This window comes from Rhinoderma darwinii, chromosome 4 (assembly GCF_050947455.1).
Source record: "Rhinoderma darwinii isolate aRhiDar2 chromosome 4, aRhiDar2.hap1, whole genome shotgun sequence".
Lineage (NCBI taxonomy): Eukaryota > Metazoa > Chordata > Amphibia > Anura > Rhinodermatidae > Rhinoderma > Rhinoderma darwinii.
In genome coordinates, this window is record NC_134690.1 from 335819319 (window position 1) to 335839544 (window position 20226).

The 20226-nt window shown below is 40.6% G+C and overlaps 1 protein-coding gene across 1 annotated transcript in view; it reads right to left on the reverse strand.

The window, feature by feature from the left end:
- The window catches only part of MTHFD1L (methylenetetrahydrofolate dehydrogenase (NADP+ dependent) 1 like), a 219307-nt gene that overhangs the window by 112765 nt on the left and 86316 nt on the right, over nt 1-20226 (reverse strand). Inside the window, exons 19-20 of the mRNA XM_075862846.1 lie at nt 18988-19056; nt 9583-9694 (exon numbers count right to left, since the gene is read on the reverse strand). Coding sequence (XP_075718961.1) covers nt 9583-9694; nt 18988-19056 — 181 coding nt within the window. The remainder of the gene's footprint in view (nt 1-9582; nt 9695-18987; nt 19057-20226) is intronic.

Below are 20226 nucleotides of genomic sequence, written 5' to 3' on the forward strand. Positions count from 1 at the left end.
CACAAGGTGCTCCTTTCGTTCTGAGGCCTGTGTTTCAGTCCATTACCGTACTAGGACCACATGTGGGATATTTCTAAAAACTGCAGAATCTGGGCAATAAATATTGAGTTGCATTTCTTGGGTAAAAACCTTCTGTGGTACAGAAAAAATGTATTACAAATGAATTTTCAAAAAAATAAAATAATGAAATTTGTAAATTTCACCTCTACTTTGCTTTAATTCCTGTGAAACACCTAAAGGGTTAAAACACTTTCTGAATGCTGTTTTGAATACTTTGAGGGGTGCAGTTTTCAAAATGGGGTGATTTATGGGGACTTTCTAATATATAAGGCCCTCAAAGCCACTTCAGAACTGAACTGGTCCCTGAAAAAATAGGCTTTTGAAATTTTCTTGAAAATATGAGAAATTGCTGCTAAAGTTCTAAGCCTTGTAACGTCCTAGAAAAATAAAAGAATGTTCAAAAAACGATGCAAACAAAGTAGACATATGGGAAATATAAACTAGTAAGTATTTTATGTGGTATTACTATCTGTTTTACAAGTAGATACATTTAAATTTAGAAAAATGCTAATTTTTGCCATTTTTCTCTAAATCTTGGTGTTTTTTTACAAATAAATATTGAATTTATCGACCAAATTTTTTCCCTAACATAAAGTACAACATGTCACGAGAAAACAAATCTCAGAATCACTTGGATAGGTAAAAGCATTCCGGAGTTATTACCACATAAAGTGACACGTCAGATTTGAAAAATCGGCTTCGTCCTGAAGGCCAAAACAGGCTCAGTCTTGAAGGGGTTAATATAGATGACATGGAAAAAATAAAATCAAATTCTTACCAAATATGTTCAACATAAAAATGTGATTTAAACAAAGTAATTTTCGAATGACATTCCCTTTTAAGCAGTCAGCCATACACATTTACAATGACAAATTAGGAGAGAAAATCTCATTTGGGCATATAGATGTCATGTCGGAAACCTACAGCGGCAGGCCACTAAGTATGAGCAGGACCCAGCCCCTTAAATTTGCATAAATCGCTTTAGGCAAATTTTAGAGAATAGAATAGGCAGGTTGATTGTATTCGATGAACTAAAGAAACAAGTGCAGCAATCCACTCATCTCTAAAAAGGGCAAAAAAAAAAAAAAAATTGTTATCAAAAAATAAAATTTCTTGTTTCTCTCCCCTCTTCTAGGAAAGCAAACTTATTCAGACTCTTGGTGCAGATTTTTCATGACACATGGTGGAAAACCCACAGAGTATTACAGAAACAGCAGAGTGGACGAGATTTGAACAAATCTCATCCACACGCTGCGGGGAAAAAATAAAAAGAGAAAAAAATAAAAAAAAAATTTGGAAAAAATGTTGATAGATTGAGATGTGGTGCAGTTTTTTTTTTTCGCAGCATGTCAATTTATTCTGTGGAATCGCTGCTCTTTTCTTGCAGGTTTTCCCTGAATTCAAGGCCCCATGCACACGAACGTGCTTTTGCGGCCGCAATTCCCTGAAAATCCATGGAAGAATTGCGGCCCCATTCATTCCTATGGGGCCATGCACACAACCGTGGTTTTCACGGTCCATGCATGGGCCAGGAGCCCGGACCGCAGAAAGAACGGGCATGTCGTATTACGGCCGTCTTCTGCGTCCAGGCTCATAGGAAATAATGGACGCGGCCATGTGTATGGCCCGCAAATTTCGGGCGGCTTGCGGGTGACACTCCGCTGCCTGCCGACCCGAAAATCACAGCTGTGCAAATGGCTACGGTCGTGTGCATGAGGCCTTAAACACCAAACAAATGTTGTGAAATCGCTAATCAGAAAAAAAACAACCTTTGTTTAAAATTAATAAAAAAAAAAAAAAAGTTAATAATTTCCCCTGGGCATTGTCATAGCGATGCAATTATCTGTTCTCTCTGCAGCATGGCCTCCAGGGAGGACATTTAATCCCATGTGACTGCTGCAGACAATCATAGGCTGCAGCAGTCACATGGACTGCAGTGTCATCCCAGGTGGCCAGACTGCACGGTGAACAGAGGGAGGCATCACTATGACAAAGCCGGGGGTAAGTATTAACTTTTTTTTTTCTTTTTCTATAAGCAGTGTTTCCGCTTCGGACAGGTCACCCAAAAATCTGTACCACAGTTTGGTACCGTTTTTCGGGCGGAAATCCCTGCGGGTTCCAGGATGGATACGCAGCACATTTGCCCTGTGTGAACATAGCCTTAGAGTTGTGTGAGAGCTGTATATTTAGTATCAGAAATGGGATTTAATCCAGTGGGGGGAGGGGATACTTGGAAAGACTTCCTTGCGGGATCTAATCCCATTTTGGGTGCCAAATATTGGCTCTCGAATGGAAGTGTAAGGCTATGTTCACACAGTTTTTTGCAGGCAGAATTTCTGCCTCAAAATTCAGTTTGGAATTTTGAGGCAGATTTTCCTCCCCCTGCACGCCGATTTTTGCTGCGTTTTTCACTCGCGGCCATTGAGCGCCGCAGGCATAAAACGCAGCTAAATACGCTTTCTCTGCCTCCCATTGAAGTCAATGGGAGGTCAGAGGCGTAAACGCCCAAAAGATAGGGCATGTCCCTTCTTTCTCCCGCGAGACTGTTTTACCGCTCGCTGGAAAAAAAAAAAAAAAAGAAAAAAAAAAAGACGCCTCCGCCTCCCATTGAAATCAATGGGAGGCATTTTCAGGCCGTTTTTGACGAGTTTTGCGGCGCGGTTTCCGCGTCAATAAACTGTGTGAACATAGCCTAATACGGTGAATAATGGCTCTCATCAGATATTTCACTACATCCCTGCAGCCATGTTCAAAAATCAAAATTAAATCCTTCCCAAATAGAGCAAAGGCTGCAGAAAATGTGGTAAATTTCTAATTTTTTTTTTTTAAGTTAGATGATATATTCAGATCTGCAAGGAGATAACACTTATGACAATTCAGATATGCATCAGAAGATGGATTGTTAAAAACAATCTTATGTGGCTATATTACAGTGACATAAGAACATTGAACTTTAGACAAGCTTACAAGACCATAAACTGTCAGATAGAGATTTTCTAATTTATATAATTGTTTTGTTACGATAGTGATAAACAGACTGGGAACAGGAAAGACGACATTTGAAGTGTAGGAAATCGCCATGTGTGGGAGATTTCCTTCACTGATGTTTAGAGAAGTTGGTGCCTACGTAAAGAAATAAGTAGTTTGGAGCATAGCCAAGCACAATTGGTCAAGGCATATGTGAACAATGGAAAGATGTAAAATGACCCATAGGGTGCCGAATCTGAATGTTTTTTTATGGTAACCCATATCAAACAAAGTCTTTTATTGTTCTGGCTAAACATAAGCCGTCCTTAAAACAGAGACATACTTCTCCTAGGTAAAGTACATCCAATACATGGAGAGCTCAATGATTTCAATGAGAAATATGTAATGCTTCATTTTCCCTGGGGTTGATTCCAGGTTTTCACACAATTTACAGCTAGTTGCTGGGGGTCCCAGCAGCGGGGAATACTTAATTTTTTTTTTTGCTCACTGGAAAACCCCTTTGATTGCCTATCATCAGGGTGCCAGAAGCCGGACCCCCACCAATCAGATAAGGATGGCCTATCCGGAGGATAGGCTTTCAATATTTTTCTCACTGGAAAACCCAGACATGTTAAATACACACCTTGGATTTGTGTGAGCAACAGCTGGTTTGTTGCAGTTGTGGTTGAAAATATAATCGCAAGTGGCCAAGGGAAAATCATAAATTTTGCTGCATCATCATAATAATTAAAAGCACACTAAACACCATAAAACATGGTGAAAATACATTTACTCCATAGCTGGCATCAGAGCCAAAAATGCACTTAAACTCGGTTTACTTTTGTTAGTTCTTTTGCATAAATTTTCCATAGCTCTTGAACAGTGGTATTCAATCCCAAAAATAAAAATCACATAAAAAAAAACAAACTAGAAATTAATGGATCCATTCAATAAACAGATCATGATAGATCCATAACATCCTTCATGGATTCTGAAAAAACAAAAAAACAAAACCCATGACGAAAGTTTGAACAAACAGTAAGCGGTCAAAGGAAAAGCACTGTATTCAATTTTACATATGTTTAACTAGATGAACAATGAGACGTATCCATCACCTATTACTGGGTTAAAGAAGCAAGATAGTATGAAGTAATACTTCCATGTATAAAGACATATTGGGTAATTACTCCTAATTTGGGTAATCCAATGCCTAACTCTTGTTAGTTTTAGACTAAGGACTTATTTACACGAACGTGATATAGGTCACGTGCAACGAGCGTAGTGTTTTCACGCGCCTCGCACGGACCTATGTTCGTCTATGGGGCTGTGCAGACAGTCAGTGATTTTTACGCAGCGTGTGTCTGCTGCGTGAAACTCACGACATGTCCTATATTTGTGCCTTGTTCGCGCATCACGCACCCATTGAAGTCAATGGGTGCGTGAAAATCACAGGCAGCACTTCCGTGTGACACGCGTGATTTGCGCAACAGCAGTCAAAACTATGATTGAAAACAGAAAAGCACCACGTTTTTTGCACGTGCAAAACGCACACGCTTGTGTAAATCCAGCCTAAGGTTGTACAGGGATACCCATGGATGGGGGCATTCCAACTAGAATAAATGTCGGTCAACATAGATTGTTGTGTTCTTCATAGCCACATTGTATTGCTTCTGTAAATGTGTCAACTAGTGGTATGCTGCTATGGCAATATTACCTAGCCTTAGGTAATGTTCATACGGGGCATACTTTTCTACTCCACTGGAAGAAAAAGAACAAAAAAAACATGCAGGTGCTGGAAGGGAGTGAAAAAGTAAACATGTTTTTTGTGCAGTAGTTTCTTAACAAAGTGTCTTTCCCTGCCTACAGGTTAACCACAACAATAACCCCTACAATAAACGAGGGAGGGGAAACAGCAGCAGTCTATTTCTAAGTCTGTATGAGGAGAGGGGGATCATTACACATGTTTTTTGCTTAAGATAAGTCGTGTATTTTTAGGAACGGCTTATGTTTAGCCAGACCAATAAAAGCAAGGGGGAAGCCATCCGATTGGTCAAAGTACACAGCACTGGTACCCTGCTCCACATCGGGAAGTGCCCACTCAGCAAAGAGAAAATATACATTAACAAAAGCAAAAATTTAAGGAAAAGCCCCAAATCTGTGAATTAGACACAATTTCTGTTAGCATTATTAAATACACAGTCTACAGTCGCCAGAGTAGAATTTGCTATTGGTCTCTTTTTTTTCTTACTCTTAGGACTAGCCATGGGTAAAGGCGGCCTCAAAACAAGGAATCTGAAACCGTTGCTGAAATGGCATGCCAGAACTCCAGTGGTAGTAAGAGAGCAGTGTGAAAAAGCGCTGAAAGGCTGTCACAGAGTGTCAGCAATTTGCATTCAGAGGTATGAAAGAAGTGTATTATAAACAAGGGGCCTACAGTTCAAAGTTACTCATAGAAGTAAAAACAGAAATGTCTGGTATGAATGGAATTTTTTAGCAAACGCTGTACTATATCTTAAATCAAGAATAACACTACTTTTAAATTCCTCGATATACAGCGGACAAAAATAGCAGCAGGCCCCAGCAGTTTCACAACTTTCTACGTGTTCTACTTTTTAAAGTAAAATTGACATTTGTCATCAGTGGCGGATCCCCATAGGTCCGTTATGGGTGGCCACCCGGGCCCAAGGCTCCCGGGGGGGCCCATGGCTGCCCAAAGACCACATCGCAGTTTTGTCACGTTTTTGCCAAGAATCGCAAAAGCCGTAACAAAAATGAAGGCTCCTGGACTCAATTGTATCGCTGGCAAGGCAAGAAAACCATTCAGTCTTTTTTTGTGATGCAGGCGGCACGATAATGTTATCATGCAGCTCCGCTGGATTCGGCCTGGTCAGAAGAGACCAGGCCTGCATCGTCGGAAAAAGAGGACGGCGCTGCAACGGGGACAGGTAAGTGTCGAACTAACTACAGGGGGTGGCACATTCTACAGAGGGGCTGTGCGCCGTATCTACAGGGGGGGTGATGTATGTGGCCATATCTACAGGAGGGATGTGTGTGTGGCTCTATATGTGGTGCTTTACTTTACAGTGTTTGCCCCTGAATATAATTGTCACAGTGTTTGGTACTATTTTATTCAGGGGCTCAGTGGATGGTTATTATATTTAGGGGCACAGTGTGTGGCACCATGAGAATTCATTTATAGGTGTGGAAATGTTGGAAAAGTGAGGAGCCGAAGACATCAGAGTGGCAAATTCTGCAAAAATGGGTCATTGACTGAAGTGGTCATGAGATCTGGACCAGATGGAGAAGAAATGAGTAAAGAAAACTACTAAAATCTGAAGACATCACTGGTGAGTCACTGGATTTATAGAGAATCTGTCACCTCTCCTGACATGTTTATTATAGGAAATCCTTGTATTCCACATAATGTCTTTGTGCAGTCCAAGACTGCTAGAGAAATGGTAGTTACCATTCCCCTTGTCAGGAGATGTCCTTGCAGTCTGATACGGTCAGCGATGGTTGGAGACTGTCAGTCACAGGGACACAGCCCTTTGAGAAGGGCAATCGTAACACCCATTTGTTCAAGCTTGCAAAAAGGTGGTGTTAACAATAGTTATGGCGAAGCAGGGCAGTGGTGGAGAAGGGGGGCCCAAATTTGAGTAACAGTCCCAGACCTATGGTCTACTTAATCCTCCACGGTTTGTCATCCTAAACTAGCAAGATAAAGGAAATTAATAAAGGAGGTCTCTTTCTACATTCCTCAGTAGTCCTCCTGACTACTGGCAGCAGACCAAACAGAGCCCAGGGGATACACCCAAAAATGATAGAATGTTGTCCTATCACCAGGAACCAACCTGCTAAGAACAGTGAGAGGCAATCTGAACAACTTGACAAAGCAGGAAAATTACCTTTTGCAAGCGCTGTTCAGTTTAACTCCACACCAAGAAGAAATAAAGCAATGAGCACAGTATTGTTTTGAAGACAGGATGTTTATATTAGGAGACTTAGCAGGAGTAGAGGCAGTAAGAGTGATTTCGAGAAATTAAAGACCTCTTCTCATAAGATGGTAGGGGACATGCCAAAACACATGTTCTCTTGTGCTTCAGATGTTTTCATTATCTCTGACATTTCAACCTCAAAACAAAAGGACGTTCATCCTCAAAAATTGTAATATCGTTAGGCCACCTTGGGTATGAAGATCTGAGAGTGTTTTCTTTACATTAAACACATTTTAACCATCTGTCATGTCTCAGAAGACTCTGAACCTGGAGTAGAACCAGACTAGTAATTTGCTCATTAGTAAGGCTGCCTTTAAACACAACACTTTTTCGTAGAATAAAACAGTTTTCAACCACGTTTCCAACCACTTTGGTACAGAGCATGGATTGTTCATTGCCTCCCACAATCTTGATTTGGACACTCTACAGGTAAATGTGGACCACTGAATTTTTTGCGAATGTGTGGCAAAAGAGGGATTAGTGTTCTGTACATTGAAACCCATTTCTTAATTCCAGATTATCCTATGAAATAGATATCTATCTATCTATCTATCTATCTATCTAACACAGCACAGGGGATCCGGACATGGCAGAGAATTTACAACCGTTCACCGAGGAGACGGGGGACCCCCAGAAGGAGTACTTAAAATTGGCAGTAATTAAATGCATTATTCATCAATAAGGTCATCAAGGACTCAAACTATGCCATGTTATCTAGTGAACTTAGGCGGAGTGATGTTGCCCTTTATAATAAGAGTTAATTTCAACCCCACCATTAATAACCATGGGGTGGAAGCATTTGTTGAGACCGAGAAAAAAAATAATTTAGGAACTAAAACAAAACGAGGATAACAAAAGACCAGGTGGTGTAACATAACCAATTAGTAATGGAATTCTTTATAGGGGTTATGAAAAAAAAATAAAAATCACTATTAAGCAGGCAGACAAGGGGGGTGCAGTCGTCCTGATGGACTCCTCAAAATACGTAGCTGAAATACATAGGCAACTAGCAGACACTGATGTGTATGAGAGAGTGAGGTTTGATCCCAAATTTAGGATTATAAAAATTTTGAAAGATATGGTAGGAGAGGAAGTACGTAATAAGGGGATTGATATTCGTGCAGCAAACTTTCTAATTAATGAACATCCTAGAACCCAGGTTTTGTATTGCTTACCCAAGATCCATAAGAATCTGCAGAACCCCCCGGGGAGACCAATTTGTCTTAGGGATGGATTTGGTTTCTTGTCCTCCAGCTATTTTTGTGGATAAGATCTTGAGGGAACAGGCAACCAATTATAAATCATACATTAAAGATACTACTGACTTTATGACTTGAATGGACTCTATGGACTGTCCTGCAGGCTGTATTTTGGTATCATTTGACATAGTTAGTCTTTACACATCTATTGATCATAATAGAGAGTGTTGGAGGCGGTTGAGTCTCGCCTTAATAAAACTACCAAGTCGGATGTCCCAAAAACCTTAGTCTTTGAATTGTTGGAAGTCATCCTCAAACAGTTATTTCATGTTTGGGGAGGACTTCTACATCCAAAATGAGGGGTATAGCGACTTGCCATTATCAGCCATGACTAAGGACGCTGGAAGCGTCCGAAACGCGTAGGCTCCTTCTACCTACCTACAAATTTTTACGGTCAGTACTTTTTACATATAGGTCAGTCTGTAATTTACCACTGTCAAAAAAAAAAAAAAAAAAAAAAAAAAAAAGAAGACTACCCCGGTAATGGCGTACAAACGGGGTAGAAATTTGAAAGATATGCTGGTTAAATCAGATATAGGCACAACAAAGACACTATCACAGACATACTGGAGCACACCGAAAAATGGGAACTTTCCCTGCTTAGAGTGTAGCCACTGCAACAGTATTATCAAAGGGGACAGTTTCACCCATTCCCATACGAGAAAAAGGTTTATCATCAAGAATAGATACACATGCAGATCAAGTTATGTAATCTAGGTTACACAATGCCCTTGTGATCTATCGTACGTTGGTGAGACGTCAAATTAATTAGACTAGGGAAAGCCGGATTGATGGTCCCTAAACATTTTATTGCCTGTAAACATAATGCAAGTCAGCTGCGCTTTAGAATTCTTGATCATATACCTCATAAGTTAGATGTGATCGATTACAGATGGATCCTGCGTGGGAGGTCCACGCAGGACCTGCAGACACTGAGCCCGTCAGATCCGCAGGACTGACTGATTCAATATAAAAACTAGAGATACAGCTGTTCTATACAGAAAATACAGAACAGCTGTATCTCCAAAAGTAAAACGATTTTTTTAATAAAAACGAATTGCAAAATTACACTAAACACACTGACTAATCGATTTAAAAAAAAAAGCCCCCGAAAAGGTGTCCATAGCCTTTAAACCATTTATTTGAAGGCATCTTGTGGGGATAAATGTACCTTGTGCATATTTGATTTTCTGATGGTTTTTAACTGATTTACCTTGCACCTTAAGCCTCTAGATCAAAGTTGGCAGTTCTAATGATACACAGCGGAATATACAGTGGTGGCAGCAATTCTGCCGACTTACCCACAAAGCCATCTTCTCCCACAAGCTTCAATGCAATCTTGTCTGCCAGCACAGAAGAGCTGCCATGTGCAATATTGGCAAAAGGTCCAGCATGGACAAAAACTGGAGATCCCTGTTAAAAATCAGACAAATATTTATAAACATGAATGTGCCAATAGAATAGTCTTGCTTGAAAATAAATAAAAAAAGGATACCCATATTAATATCGATACCCATAATTCAATGCAGTATTAAAAACATTGTATAGGGATTCATCTAAGGGACCTTTAATGCAGCTTAAAGTGTGCCTCCAGGGAAAGAAAATAAAACTTCAGTGCTTAGATCCTCATTGTCTGCCATGTTACAGATACAACAAATACTTTAAGGGCGCAAAAAATGTGCCATATTTGCTTAGTTTTTCCGTAAAAAAACACTGCATTAAACCTTAAAATGTAATCCTATGGGATAAAAATCCAGCAACGCAAGAAATTTAGAAATCTGTTGCGGAATATTTTTTCTATCAGATTACATTGTAAAGCTTTCCAAATTCAAGGCAAATACAACACGTGTGACTGCACCCTAAATCTCAACTGAGCGATAAGGAACTGCACATAAGAAATGTTGGAAAACAACCCCCACAGGCCGTACATATTGGGCCAAGACGGCTTATGTGTCAGTGTGACTAGTGGAAAAGCGAACAAGTCAATGAATGAATGTCCAATAAATTGCCCCTTTGGATTCTAAAGACAATCCACATGATCAAAAATGTAAAAAAATTCCTATGGTTACAGTCCCCATTTTCATCACACTGAGGGAATGTGTGTAGCAAACTCCTCATTTGACAAAAAAAAAATGTAGCCAAGTCTTGTCTGCAGTGCAGAATAGCATATATTTCAGCTGATCCCATGTTCACTGTAATGTCATGTCCATCTGTCACCACTACCCATTCATTCACATAGTTATCTAAAAGAATGTGGTTATTCGTCACTGAGCTCAGCCTGAGTTACAGCAGTCTCCTGCCGCCAACATCTGTGAAAACATGACCCGTCTTTTCATTACTGCAGTGTAAACAGGTATAGATAGCTCTTGGAAAATTCCCATACACCGTCCCGTTTTCTGGCTATAGGAGCTTGAAAGCAAAGAAAAAATAAAAGGAGAGGAAGCTGCCTGTATATCACATCCAAGCATGTGGCGGATCGGTCATAGAATAGACACTATCAGCATGCCTATAAACTACAAGTGGGACGAACGTGATAACATACAAACCTTTCATAGATGAAAAGTCAGAAGTAGAACTTCAAGGCTAAAAAGCCAACAAGCAGCTGGCCTGTCCTTCCCAACTCCTTTCAAGATCACATCGCAGATGGAAATACAACACATCACACACAGTTTCTAACTTTGAAATATCAATGTGGGAAATATAGTATTCATCTTAAAAACCATTCTTAAATATTCATAAATCAAGGGTGTCCTATTTTGAATTAACTTTGCAGGACATGGCAGAACTTCCTCTGCTGCGAATCTGCAGTCAATTCTACATTCGGGCATGCTGCAGGCTTTAGAGCATGCGGTCGATTTTAAAATCCACACGGATATTTTCTGCCAAGGTTGCATAGGCTTTTTTCTTTCCTCCCTGCTTTATTTACTTCTTTAAAAATGCAATAAAATACACAAAAAAAAAAAATAATCAAAAAGGCCTCAAAACTATCCGTAGACCTGGGCGCAAAAAGTGCAACAAAACAAAAAAGAAAAACAAGTGCCATCGTAAAGTCTAACTTACATTTACACGTGAAATACAGCAATTGTTAAGAGGTCACATTAGAAAAATTGTATTGACTATCCATTTGTTCTGCAGTTTTGATGTATGAAGTGGAAGAAACAGAAGGGAGCGGAGTAGTTTCATGGTAACATAGACTATTCACTTTCCTCAGAATATCAGAGAGGGGGAGACTCCCATGATTGAGCCATGGCTGGTCTAGTGGCTACAAGTTTGTAACGGATAACTACTCTTGCAGCGGGATGAAAATCCTCTAAATGAAGGCCGGAACGGGAATTAGCTGGACTGTTCCATTCATTTCCAAAATTAAATGAAAGACTTGGTTCCATCAGATCATAAGATTTGTACAAAACCACCACATTATGCAAAAGGTGAACCAGTTAGATTACAGTCTATCAGGCAGAATCTAGATCCATTATGCGACATGTGGGCAAATGTAGGGGGTCAAATACCATCTAAAAAGGATATTCCTCATAAGTTTTACATGGTTAATACATTTCGAATTTTTAAGTTCCCAGCTATCCCACCCATTTCAACATATGAATCACTTTTCTACCTTGACCTATGTTTAGTAGCACAGTAAGTCATAACTAAATGTGAGCAAGAAAAGATTTATGGAATGGGTCAAGTTCATTTTTTAAAGGGAAGTTTAGATTTTGCAAAAAATGTCTTATTAGGATATCTTGATATAGAATAGCTTAGAAGGAAGGTTATAAGAGATCGCAAGATTATCAAATGATTGGACTGTACCGGCCACCAAAAAACAGGGCAAGACTGTTAATCCAGCGTTTATCCAAGGTTGGACATTTAGGTTTGGAATATAGAATTGCAATATATGTAGAGGAATTTGATCGAAGTGAGTAAATAGGGTTTGTAAAATCCCATTCATTAGCTTTGGACTGTATTTTAGGGCATGGTTGGTTTATGCACATTGTCGAAATTACGCTTTCTCATGATCGGATCCGATCCTGTAATTGCCATTAAATATATGTCTGTAAACAGTGTCATCATTCAAAACGAGGAAAAAAGCAAAAAACCTCAAAACATGTAACTGCACCCGTACAGACAGCAATTATATAAAGTATATCGTTTTTTTTCTTCCCTTTAATTGTTTTTCACTGAAAGTGGAGGTACACTTTAAGTGAAGGTGTGTGCACTCACACGACCTATTTTCAGACAGAATGGAGGCGTTTTAGGCCTCGAATTACGTCTGAAAAAATTTATCCAACACGTCGGCATACTTTCAATGGGCTTTACGATATACTGTGCCGACGACCTGTTATTTTACGAGTCGCTGTCAAAAGACGGCACGTAAAATGACAGCCTCGTCAAAAGTGCAGGACACTTCTTGGGACGTAATTGGAGCAGTTTTTCATTGACTCCAATAAAGAACAGTTCCAAATTACGTCCGTAAAAGACGCCCTGCAAAACGAGAGTACATGCAATTACGTCTGAAATTCAGGAGCGGTTTTCTCCTGAAAACAGCTCCGTAATTTCAGACGTATTTGCCGTTATCGTGTGCACATACCCTAACAGTTTTTCTAAATAACTTCTATAACCGATTTTGCGTCTAACTGCTGCACGGACTGTGTAAAGTCCATGCTAGCGGTGGCTTATAACTGTGCAGTTAGAGAGAGAGCGTCCTGCTATTCCCCATGGCTCCCGCATCCAGAATGATCGCACTAACGGCCAGTCTGGATATGGGAGCCATGGAGACAAGCAGGACGTGCTCTCTCTCTCTAACAGGATAGTTATGAGCTGCCAGCAGCACAGACTTAATACAGTCCGTGCTGCTGGTAGAAGGAAAATCAGTAATAGAAGGGATTTAGAAAAACGAATAGAGAGAAAACTTCTGCACTATAATCCTTTTTCGCTGAAAGTGGAGGTACACTTTAACCCAGTTCTCCCCAACCTGTGGCTCTCCAGCTGTTAAAAAACTACAACTCACAGCAAGCCTAACAGCCTATGGTTTCGAGGTCATGATGGGAGTTGTAGTTTTGCAGCAGCTGGAGAGCCACAGGTTGGGGGAACATTGCTTTAACTGATCTTGGCAATGACTATGAGGAATCTGCAATTATACTCTTACCAGTTCTCCTATTAAAGTTCTATTTTTCTAGTAGCAGATTGTTTCTATAGACACCAACGTAGGACTCTAAGTCAATTTAGACAATCAGACAAAGAATCGAGTTACTGATCCAGAGTAAAAATGAAGTCTGCTATCTCTGAAGGAACGTCTACATGTATTCTGCTTTCGAGAAGAGGTAGAATTAGACAGGACTCTTAAAATAACAAAATTTGTAACTGTTAAAAGGGGTTGTCCGCTTCTTAATTTATTCATATAAAAGGAAATGTGCTTTTGTTATAGAATATACATGTATTAAAAATTCTGACCACATTCTTCCATGGACTTTCTGAATAGGACTAAAAATGGTGTCAGTCATGTGACCAACCTCCACACATCATATGCCCCCTAACATTCAGGCCTCATTTACACGAGCGTGTGCGTTTTGCGCGCGCAAAAAACGCTGCGTTTTGCGCGCGCAAAAGGCACTTGGCAGCTCCGTGTGTCATCCGTGTATGATGCGCGGCTGCGTGATTTTCGCGCAGCCGCCATCATAGAGATGAGGCTAGTCGACGCCCGTCACTGTCCAAGGTGCTGAAAGAGCTAACTGATCGGCAGTAACTCTTTCAGCACCCTCGACAGTGAATGCCGAACACAATATACACCAACCTGTGAATAAAAAAAGACTTTCATACTTACCCAGAACTTCCTGCTTCCCCCAGTCCGGGCTCCTGGCCGTTGCCTTGGTGACGCGTCCCTCTCTTGTCATCCGGCCCCACCTCCCAGGATGACGCCGCAGTCCATGAGACCGCTGCAGCCTGTGATTGGCTGCAGCCTGTGCTTGGCCTGTGATTGGCTGCAGCTGTCTCTTTGACTGAACTGTCATCCCGGGAGGTCGGACCGGAGTTATCGGTAAGTCAGAACGTCTTTTTTTTTTTACAGGTTCATGGATTTTCGGAGCGGAAGTCACTGTCCATGGTGCTGAACCAGTTTAACGCTTTCAGCACCGTGGACAGTGACTGTCTCCTGACGTCGCGTACCCGAACATTTTTTACCGGTTTCGGTCAAAACGAGTTTGGCCGAACCCGGTGAAGTTCGGTGCGCTCATCTCGAATTTGACACTCCGTTTGGATGTTTGTAAACAGAAAAGCACGTGGTGCTTTTCTGTTTACATTCAGGAGTTTGACAGCTCTTGCGCGAATCACGCAGTTCGCACGGAAGTGCTTCCGTGCGGCATGCGTGGTTTTCACGCACCCATTGACTTCAATGGGTGCGTGAGTGCGCGAAAAACGCACGATTATAGAACATGTCGTGAGTTTTTTTCTGCGCACACGCGCTGAGCGCAATTCACGCATCGTCTAAACTGCCCCATTGACTAATATAGGTGCGTACGACATGCGTGCAAAGCACGCGCGTCGCACGCGCGTATAATACGTTCGTGTAAATGAGGCCTCAGTTAGCAATAACATACGAGCGCTGGGTCAACACACAAACCACATTCATGGGCTAAGTGAATAGAAAAAAAAACGTCCGAAAATGCCTCCCGTTGATTTCAATGGAAGGCGGAGGCGTTTTCAACCGCGAGCGGAAAACCAGCTTGCTGAAAAAAGAAGCGACATGCCCTATCTTCGGGCGTTTACGTCTCTGACCTCCCATTGACATCAATGAGAGGCAGAGAAAGCGTATTTCGCAGTTTTTTGCCCACGGTGCTCAATGGCCACAGGTGAAAAACGCCGCCAAAATCGGAGTGCAGGAAGAGCAAAATCTGCCTCAAAATTCCAAACTGAAATTTGAGGCAGATTTTCTGCCTGCAAAAAACGCAGTGTGAACCCAGCCTAAATGTGCCTGGCTTTACGGTCCCTAGATAATGTTGTCATGTTAATAAAAACAGTAAAAAAAAAACAAACAAAAAAACACACGAGACGACATGGAGTAGAATGTAAGCTCTGTTCCTACATAGACACTGACAGACATGATGAGGTGTTGCTGTAGGTGAAAATACTTAACCCCTTAAGGACACAGCCTGTTTTCGCAGAATGGACCAGGCAATTTTTTACAAATCTGACCTGTCACTATGTGGTAATAACTTTGGAATGCTTTTATTTTTTCAAGCGATTCGGAGAATATTTTTTTGTGACACATTGTACTTTATGTTAGTGGTAAAATTTGGTCGATGAATTCAGTGTTTATTTGTAAAAAACACCAAAATTTGGAGAAAATTATAAAAAATTTGTATTTTTATACATTTAAATGTATCTGCTTGGAAGACCGATAGTAATACCACACAAAATAGTTACTAGTTCATATATCCCATGTGTCTACTTTATGTTTGCATTGTTTTTTGAATATTCTTTTATTTTTCCAGGACGTTACAAGGCTTAGAACTTCAGCAGCAATTTCACAAGTTTTCAAGAAAATTTGAAAAGCATATTTTTTTTTTTAGAGACCAGTTTAGTTCTGAAGTGGCTTTGAGAGCCCTATTTATTAGAAACCACCCAATAATTAAATTACCCCATTTTCAAATCTGCACCCTTCAAAGTATTGAAAATCGCATTTAGAAAGATTCCTAACCCTTTAGGAGTTTCACAGGAATTAAAGTAATATGGAGGTGAAATTTACAGATTAATAAATGAAATTTTTTTTGCAGAAAATCTGTTTTAATCCATTTTTTCTGTAACACAGGAGGTTTTACCAGACTAACGCAACTTCATATTTATTGCCCAGATGCTGCAGTTTTTAAAAAGATCCCACATGTGGCCCTAGTGTGGTAATGGACTGAAACACAGGCCTCAGAAGCAATGGAATAACTAGTGGATTTTGAGGCCTCCTTTTTATTAGAACATATTTTAGGCACCATGTCTGGTCTAAAGAGGTTTTTTGGTGCCAAAACAGTGGCAACACCCATTTGGCAGACTACACACCTCATGGAATTTATCAAGGGGCATAAGTCAGCATTTTAACCCCACCAATGTTTTTTTTATGAATCTATTGGAATTAGGGCGTAAAAATGAAAATCAAATTTTTTTTTTCCCAATAAAATGAAGACATTATTAATTTTTACAAGGCATAAAAGAGAAAAAGCACCCCAACATTTTAAAACCAATTTCTCCAGATTATGGCAATACGCCATACGTGGCTAAACTGCTGTTTGAACACACAGCAGGACTCAAAAGGGAAGGAGCGCCATTTGGCTTTTGGAGCTCAAGTTTTGCTGGAATGGTTTTCGGGTGTCATGTCACATTTGCAAAGCCCCTGAGGATGGAAAAAAAACAGTGGAAACCCCCAAAAACTGACCCCACTTGGGGAAACTAGACCTCTCAAGGCACTTATTTGCCGGGACAACTGACAGGGCTCAGAAGTGAAGAGCAATAGGCCGATTTTGGATGTTTTACAGCATTGGTCCACAGTTGCAGGGCTCTGAGGTCAAATAGTAAAACAAACCCCCAAGAAGTGACCCCTATTTTTTTGAAACTACACCCTTTAAGGCATTTTAAGGGCTGTAAAGTAGTGGGCACGTTGACCCAGCGGGTGTTTATTCGTCAGAAATTAATGTGCAGCGGATGGTGCAAAGTGAAAATTTCAATTTTCCACTGATATGCCATTTTGGTGCACAATATGTTCAGTTTATAAGGTGGGGGCATAGGTAAGCTGTGAGGAGTAGATCAGGGAATAAGAGGGTATAATAACGGGGTAAATAAATAATAATCCATAGATACGTGACCAGTGTTGCACCGATACATGGTGTCCGATCTTATCCGCTTTTGGAACACTCTGCACATTTTGTATCGCCATATTCTGAGACACAGAACCTTTATTTTTTCTCTTTGTTTTCTCCACCGGAGCGGCGTGAGGGCGAATTTGTTGTGGGACAATCTGTAGTTTTCAATGGTTAAATTTTGGGGTACATGCAATTTTTTTGGTCACTATTCCACCAGCAATTCTGACAATTTTTTCTATCAATTATTTTTTTTTATTTTTTTTACAGTGGTCATCCTGGGCTAAAAAAAAAAGACATTTTATTTTATTCTGCAGGTCGATACGATTACGGAGATACCAAATGTATATAGTTTTTTTTATGTTTTGCAGTGTTTGAACAATGACATCATTTTTATTTTTTTTATATAATTTATTTTTTGTGTCACTGTATTGTGAGCCGTTCCTTTTTTATTTTTAAGTAAAAAAAAAGCTTTTGTTATTTGCGGGACAGGTTGTAGATTTTATTTGTACTATTTTGGGGTACATGTGACCTTTTGATAATTTTCTATTCCATGTTTTGTGAGGGGTGGTGACTAAAAAAAAAAAAAAATAGCGATTCTGGCATTGTGCTTTATTCATTTTTTTGCCGCGTTCACAGTGTGGGAAAAATAACAGTTTTATAGTTTGGGTCTTTACGAATGCGGGGATACTAAATATGTGTACTTTTAACATTTTCATTTTTTTTTATCCCACTGGGGGACTTGAAGGCCTGCACCTCTGATCTTTACTCTAATACATTGCAATACCCACGTAGCGCAATGAATTAGAGCTGTCAGTTTTTCACTGACAGCAAGCCTATTAGGTGCCTAATGGGCTTCCGTACATGGAAGACCGGGAAACCATTGTTAGGGCTCTGGTTGCCATAGCAATGATCGGCACCCCCGCGATCACAGCGCAGTGATGCTGGTCAGCTTCAAACCACTAAGATGCCGCAATCGCTTTTGATCGCGGCATCTAAGGGGGTAATGGCAGGGATCGGAGCTAGCTTCATTCCCTGCCGTTACAGCAGGGTGTCAGCTGTAACTTACAGCACACACCCTCGGCTGATGCCGCAGGCTCAGCTTCTGAGCCTGCGCCACCTTTTTTTTTGTGGCCGGAAACCTTAAAGGGCCCTGCCACCGGGCGGGGCCTAAAAGGCTTCCTACTTGGCAGACAGGAGGCCATTGTGAGGCCTCTGGCCTGCCAAAGCAGCCAGCGGAACCCCGCGATTGCATCTAAGAGGTTAATTGGCTGGATCGGAGGCTAGCTCCGGTCCTTGCCTTGCAGCAGGGCATCAGCTGTAATATACAGCGGACACCCGTTAGTGATCGTGCGGGCTCCGCTTCTGAACCCGCGCCAGCAACACAATGTACCTATACGTTGTGTTGCGTTAAGTCCTTAACGACAGTGGTGTAATAGTATGTCGGATGTCGTTAAGGGGGTTAATAACTTCTGCTCCTCAGTAAAATACTATTTGCCTGTCAAATACCTGGACATTGTTACCTAAATGCCAGTGGTAACATGGGGTGTGTGTGTGCGTGTGTGTATGAAACATGGCGTCAGTAGTGACACACACACATACATACAGTTAAGTCCACAGTAATGCATCCGTGGGCTGTGGGCTATACACTGATTTTTTTTTAGACCGACGTTACTGCACTGAAAAGAAAGGAGGTGTGCATATACATGTATATAAGAAAACTGACTTCCTATTCTATTAAAAAAACTGTACAACTGTTTTTAGTAACCTATTATTCACGCTGTGAATAAAAATAAAAATAAAAATAAAAAAAAGGTACTGCTGTAAAAGCACGTGAGCAAAAATATCTATTGTTTACAGAGGTTCACTTACCTCCAATGTCTGCATCAGCGTTGGCTTTATGGCGTCCTTCATCAGAACAGCCAAAGCACCTGTAATGCCCTGAAAACATGGTAAAAAAAATGAATTAAAATCCAATTCGCTAATGATTTAAAGTCACGTAAAAGAGGATGTAAGTAGATTGGGTGGAATTGCTCTCTGATCTGGTTGTTCATCAGTAAATGATATACAAAAAGCAGGGTATAGAGTACTATAGACAATACCAGTGGTTGATTGAAGTACATAGGGCCCTGAGCATTTTTTCAAGGTGGGCCTTAGCGTACTTTAATCTAACTATATCCAGCTATACAGAACACATTATAAATGCCAGAGCTTGGGCCCACTGGAGGATCATCTAGTACACCAGTAGGATTTAGAGAGCATTGCTTTGTTGTTGGCCAGGAACAAATACCAGTGCTGAACAGGAGGTCTGTATGCCTACTGCCATGTGTACGACAATTGTATGGTAACACGAACTTGGTCTCAAGCCCATCTCTCGTTTAAATGGAGAGACTGTTTAAAGACCCAATGAACGGTTGGTGGCTTAAAAAGTGGTCCCCAAGGATTGTAATTTCCATCAAGATGATTCTTAAAGCCAGCGGGAAAACATCTGATATTGCCAGCCAGCCATTTCCCCTGCATCTAGATGAATAGCCATGCATGTAATACATAGACTTCATAAACCCCTCAAATCAGCTACCGATTCTGGTTCATGGAGGAGGGGTCAAAATAGGGCATAAAGGGACAGGTGTTGCAGTCATGAGACCACCCCTTTAAGAAATGAAATTACTTTCCGGTTGGAGTAAAAAAGGGCTCTGCTACTTTTTGTATTTTTGTTACAGTTTGTCAGCACCTGAGAGAGCACCTGCATAAAGGCAAACTTTACATATGCTAACATTTAGGATGGTATGTAGATAAATATATTTTGGTTGCTTTATACCAATGTAATATACTAAACAGTGCTTTTTAGGGATAGTACATGCAGAGACATTCTAGGAACGCAAGCTGCTAATCATCCATTGAATACGCAAAGTTAAAAGTCAAGAGCCTATATACGGCTTAGAGTAAGGTGTAAAAGGTGATGGACATACTTGTGATAAATCACTTTTAAAGATGCCTGTAAATGCGCCATAATCCATATAAATGTATCACAAGTGACAGAAAGCAGAAACTGACATCTGTGCAAATGCTACTACTCACATTTTAAATTGGGAAAAAAAATCCATTTGGACC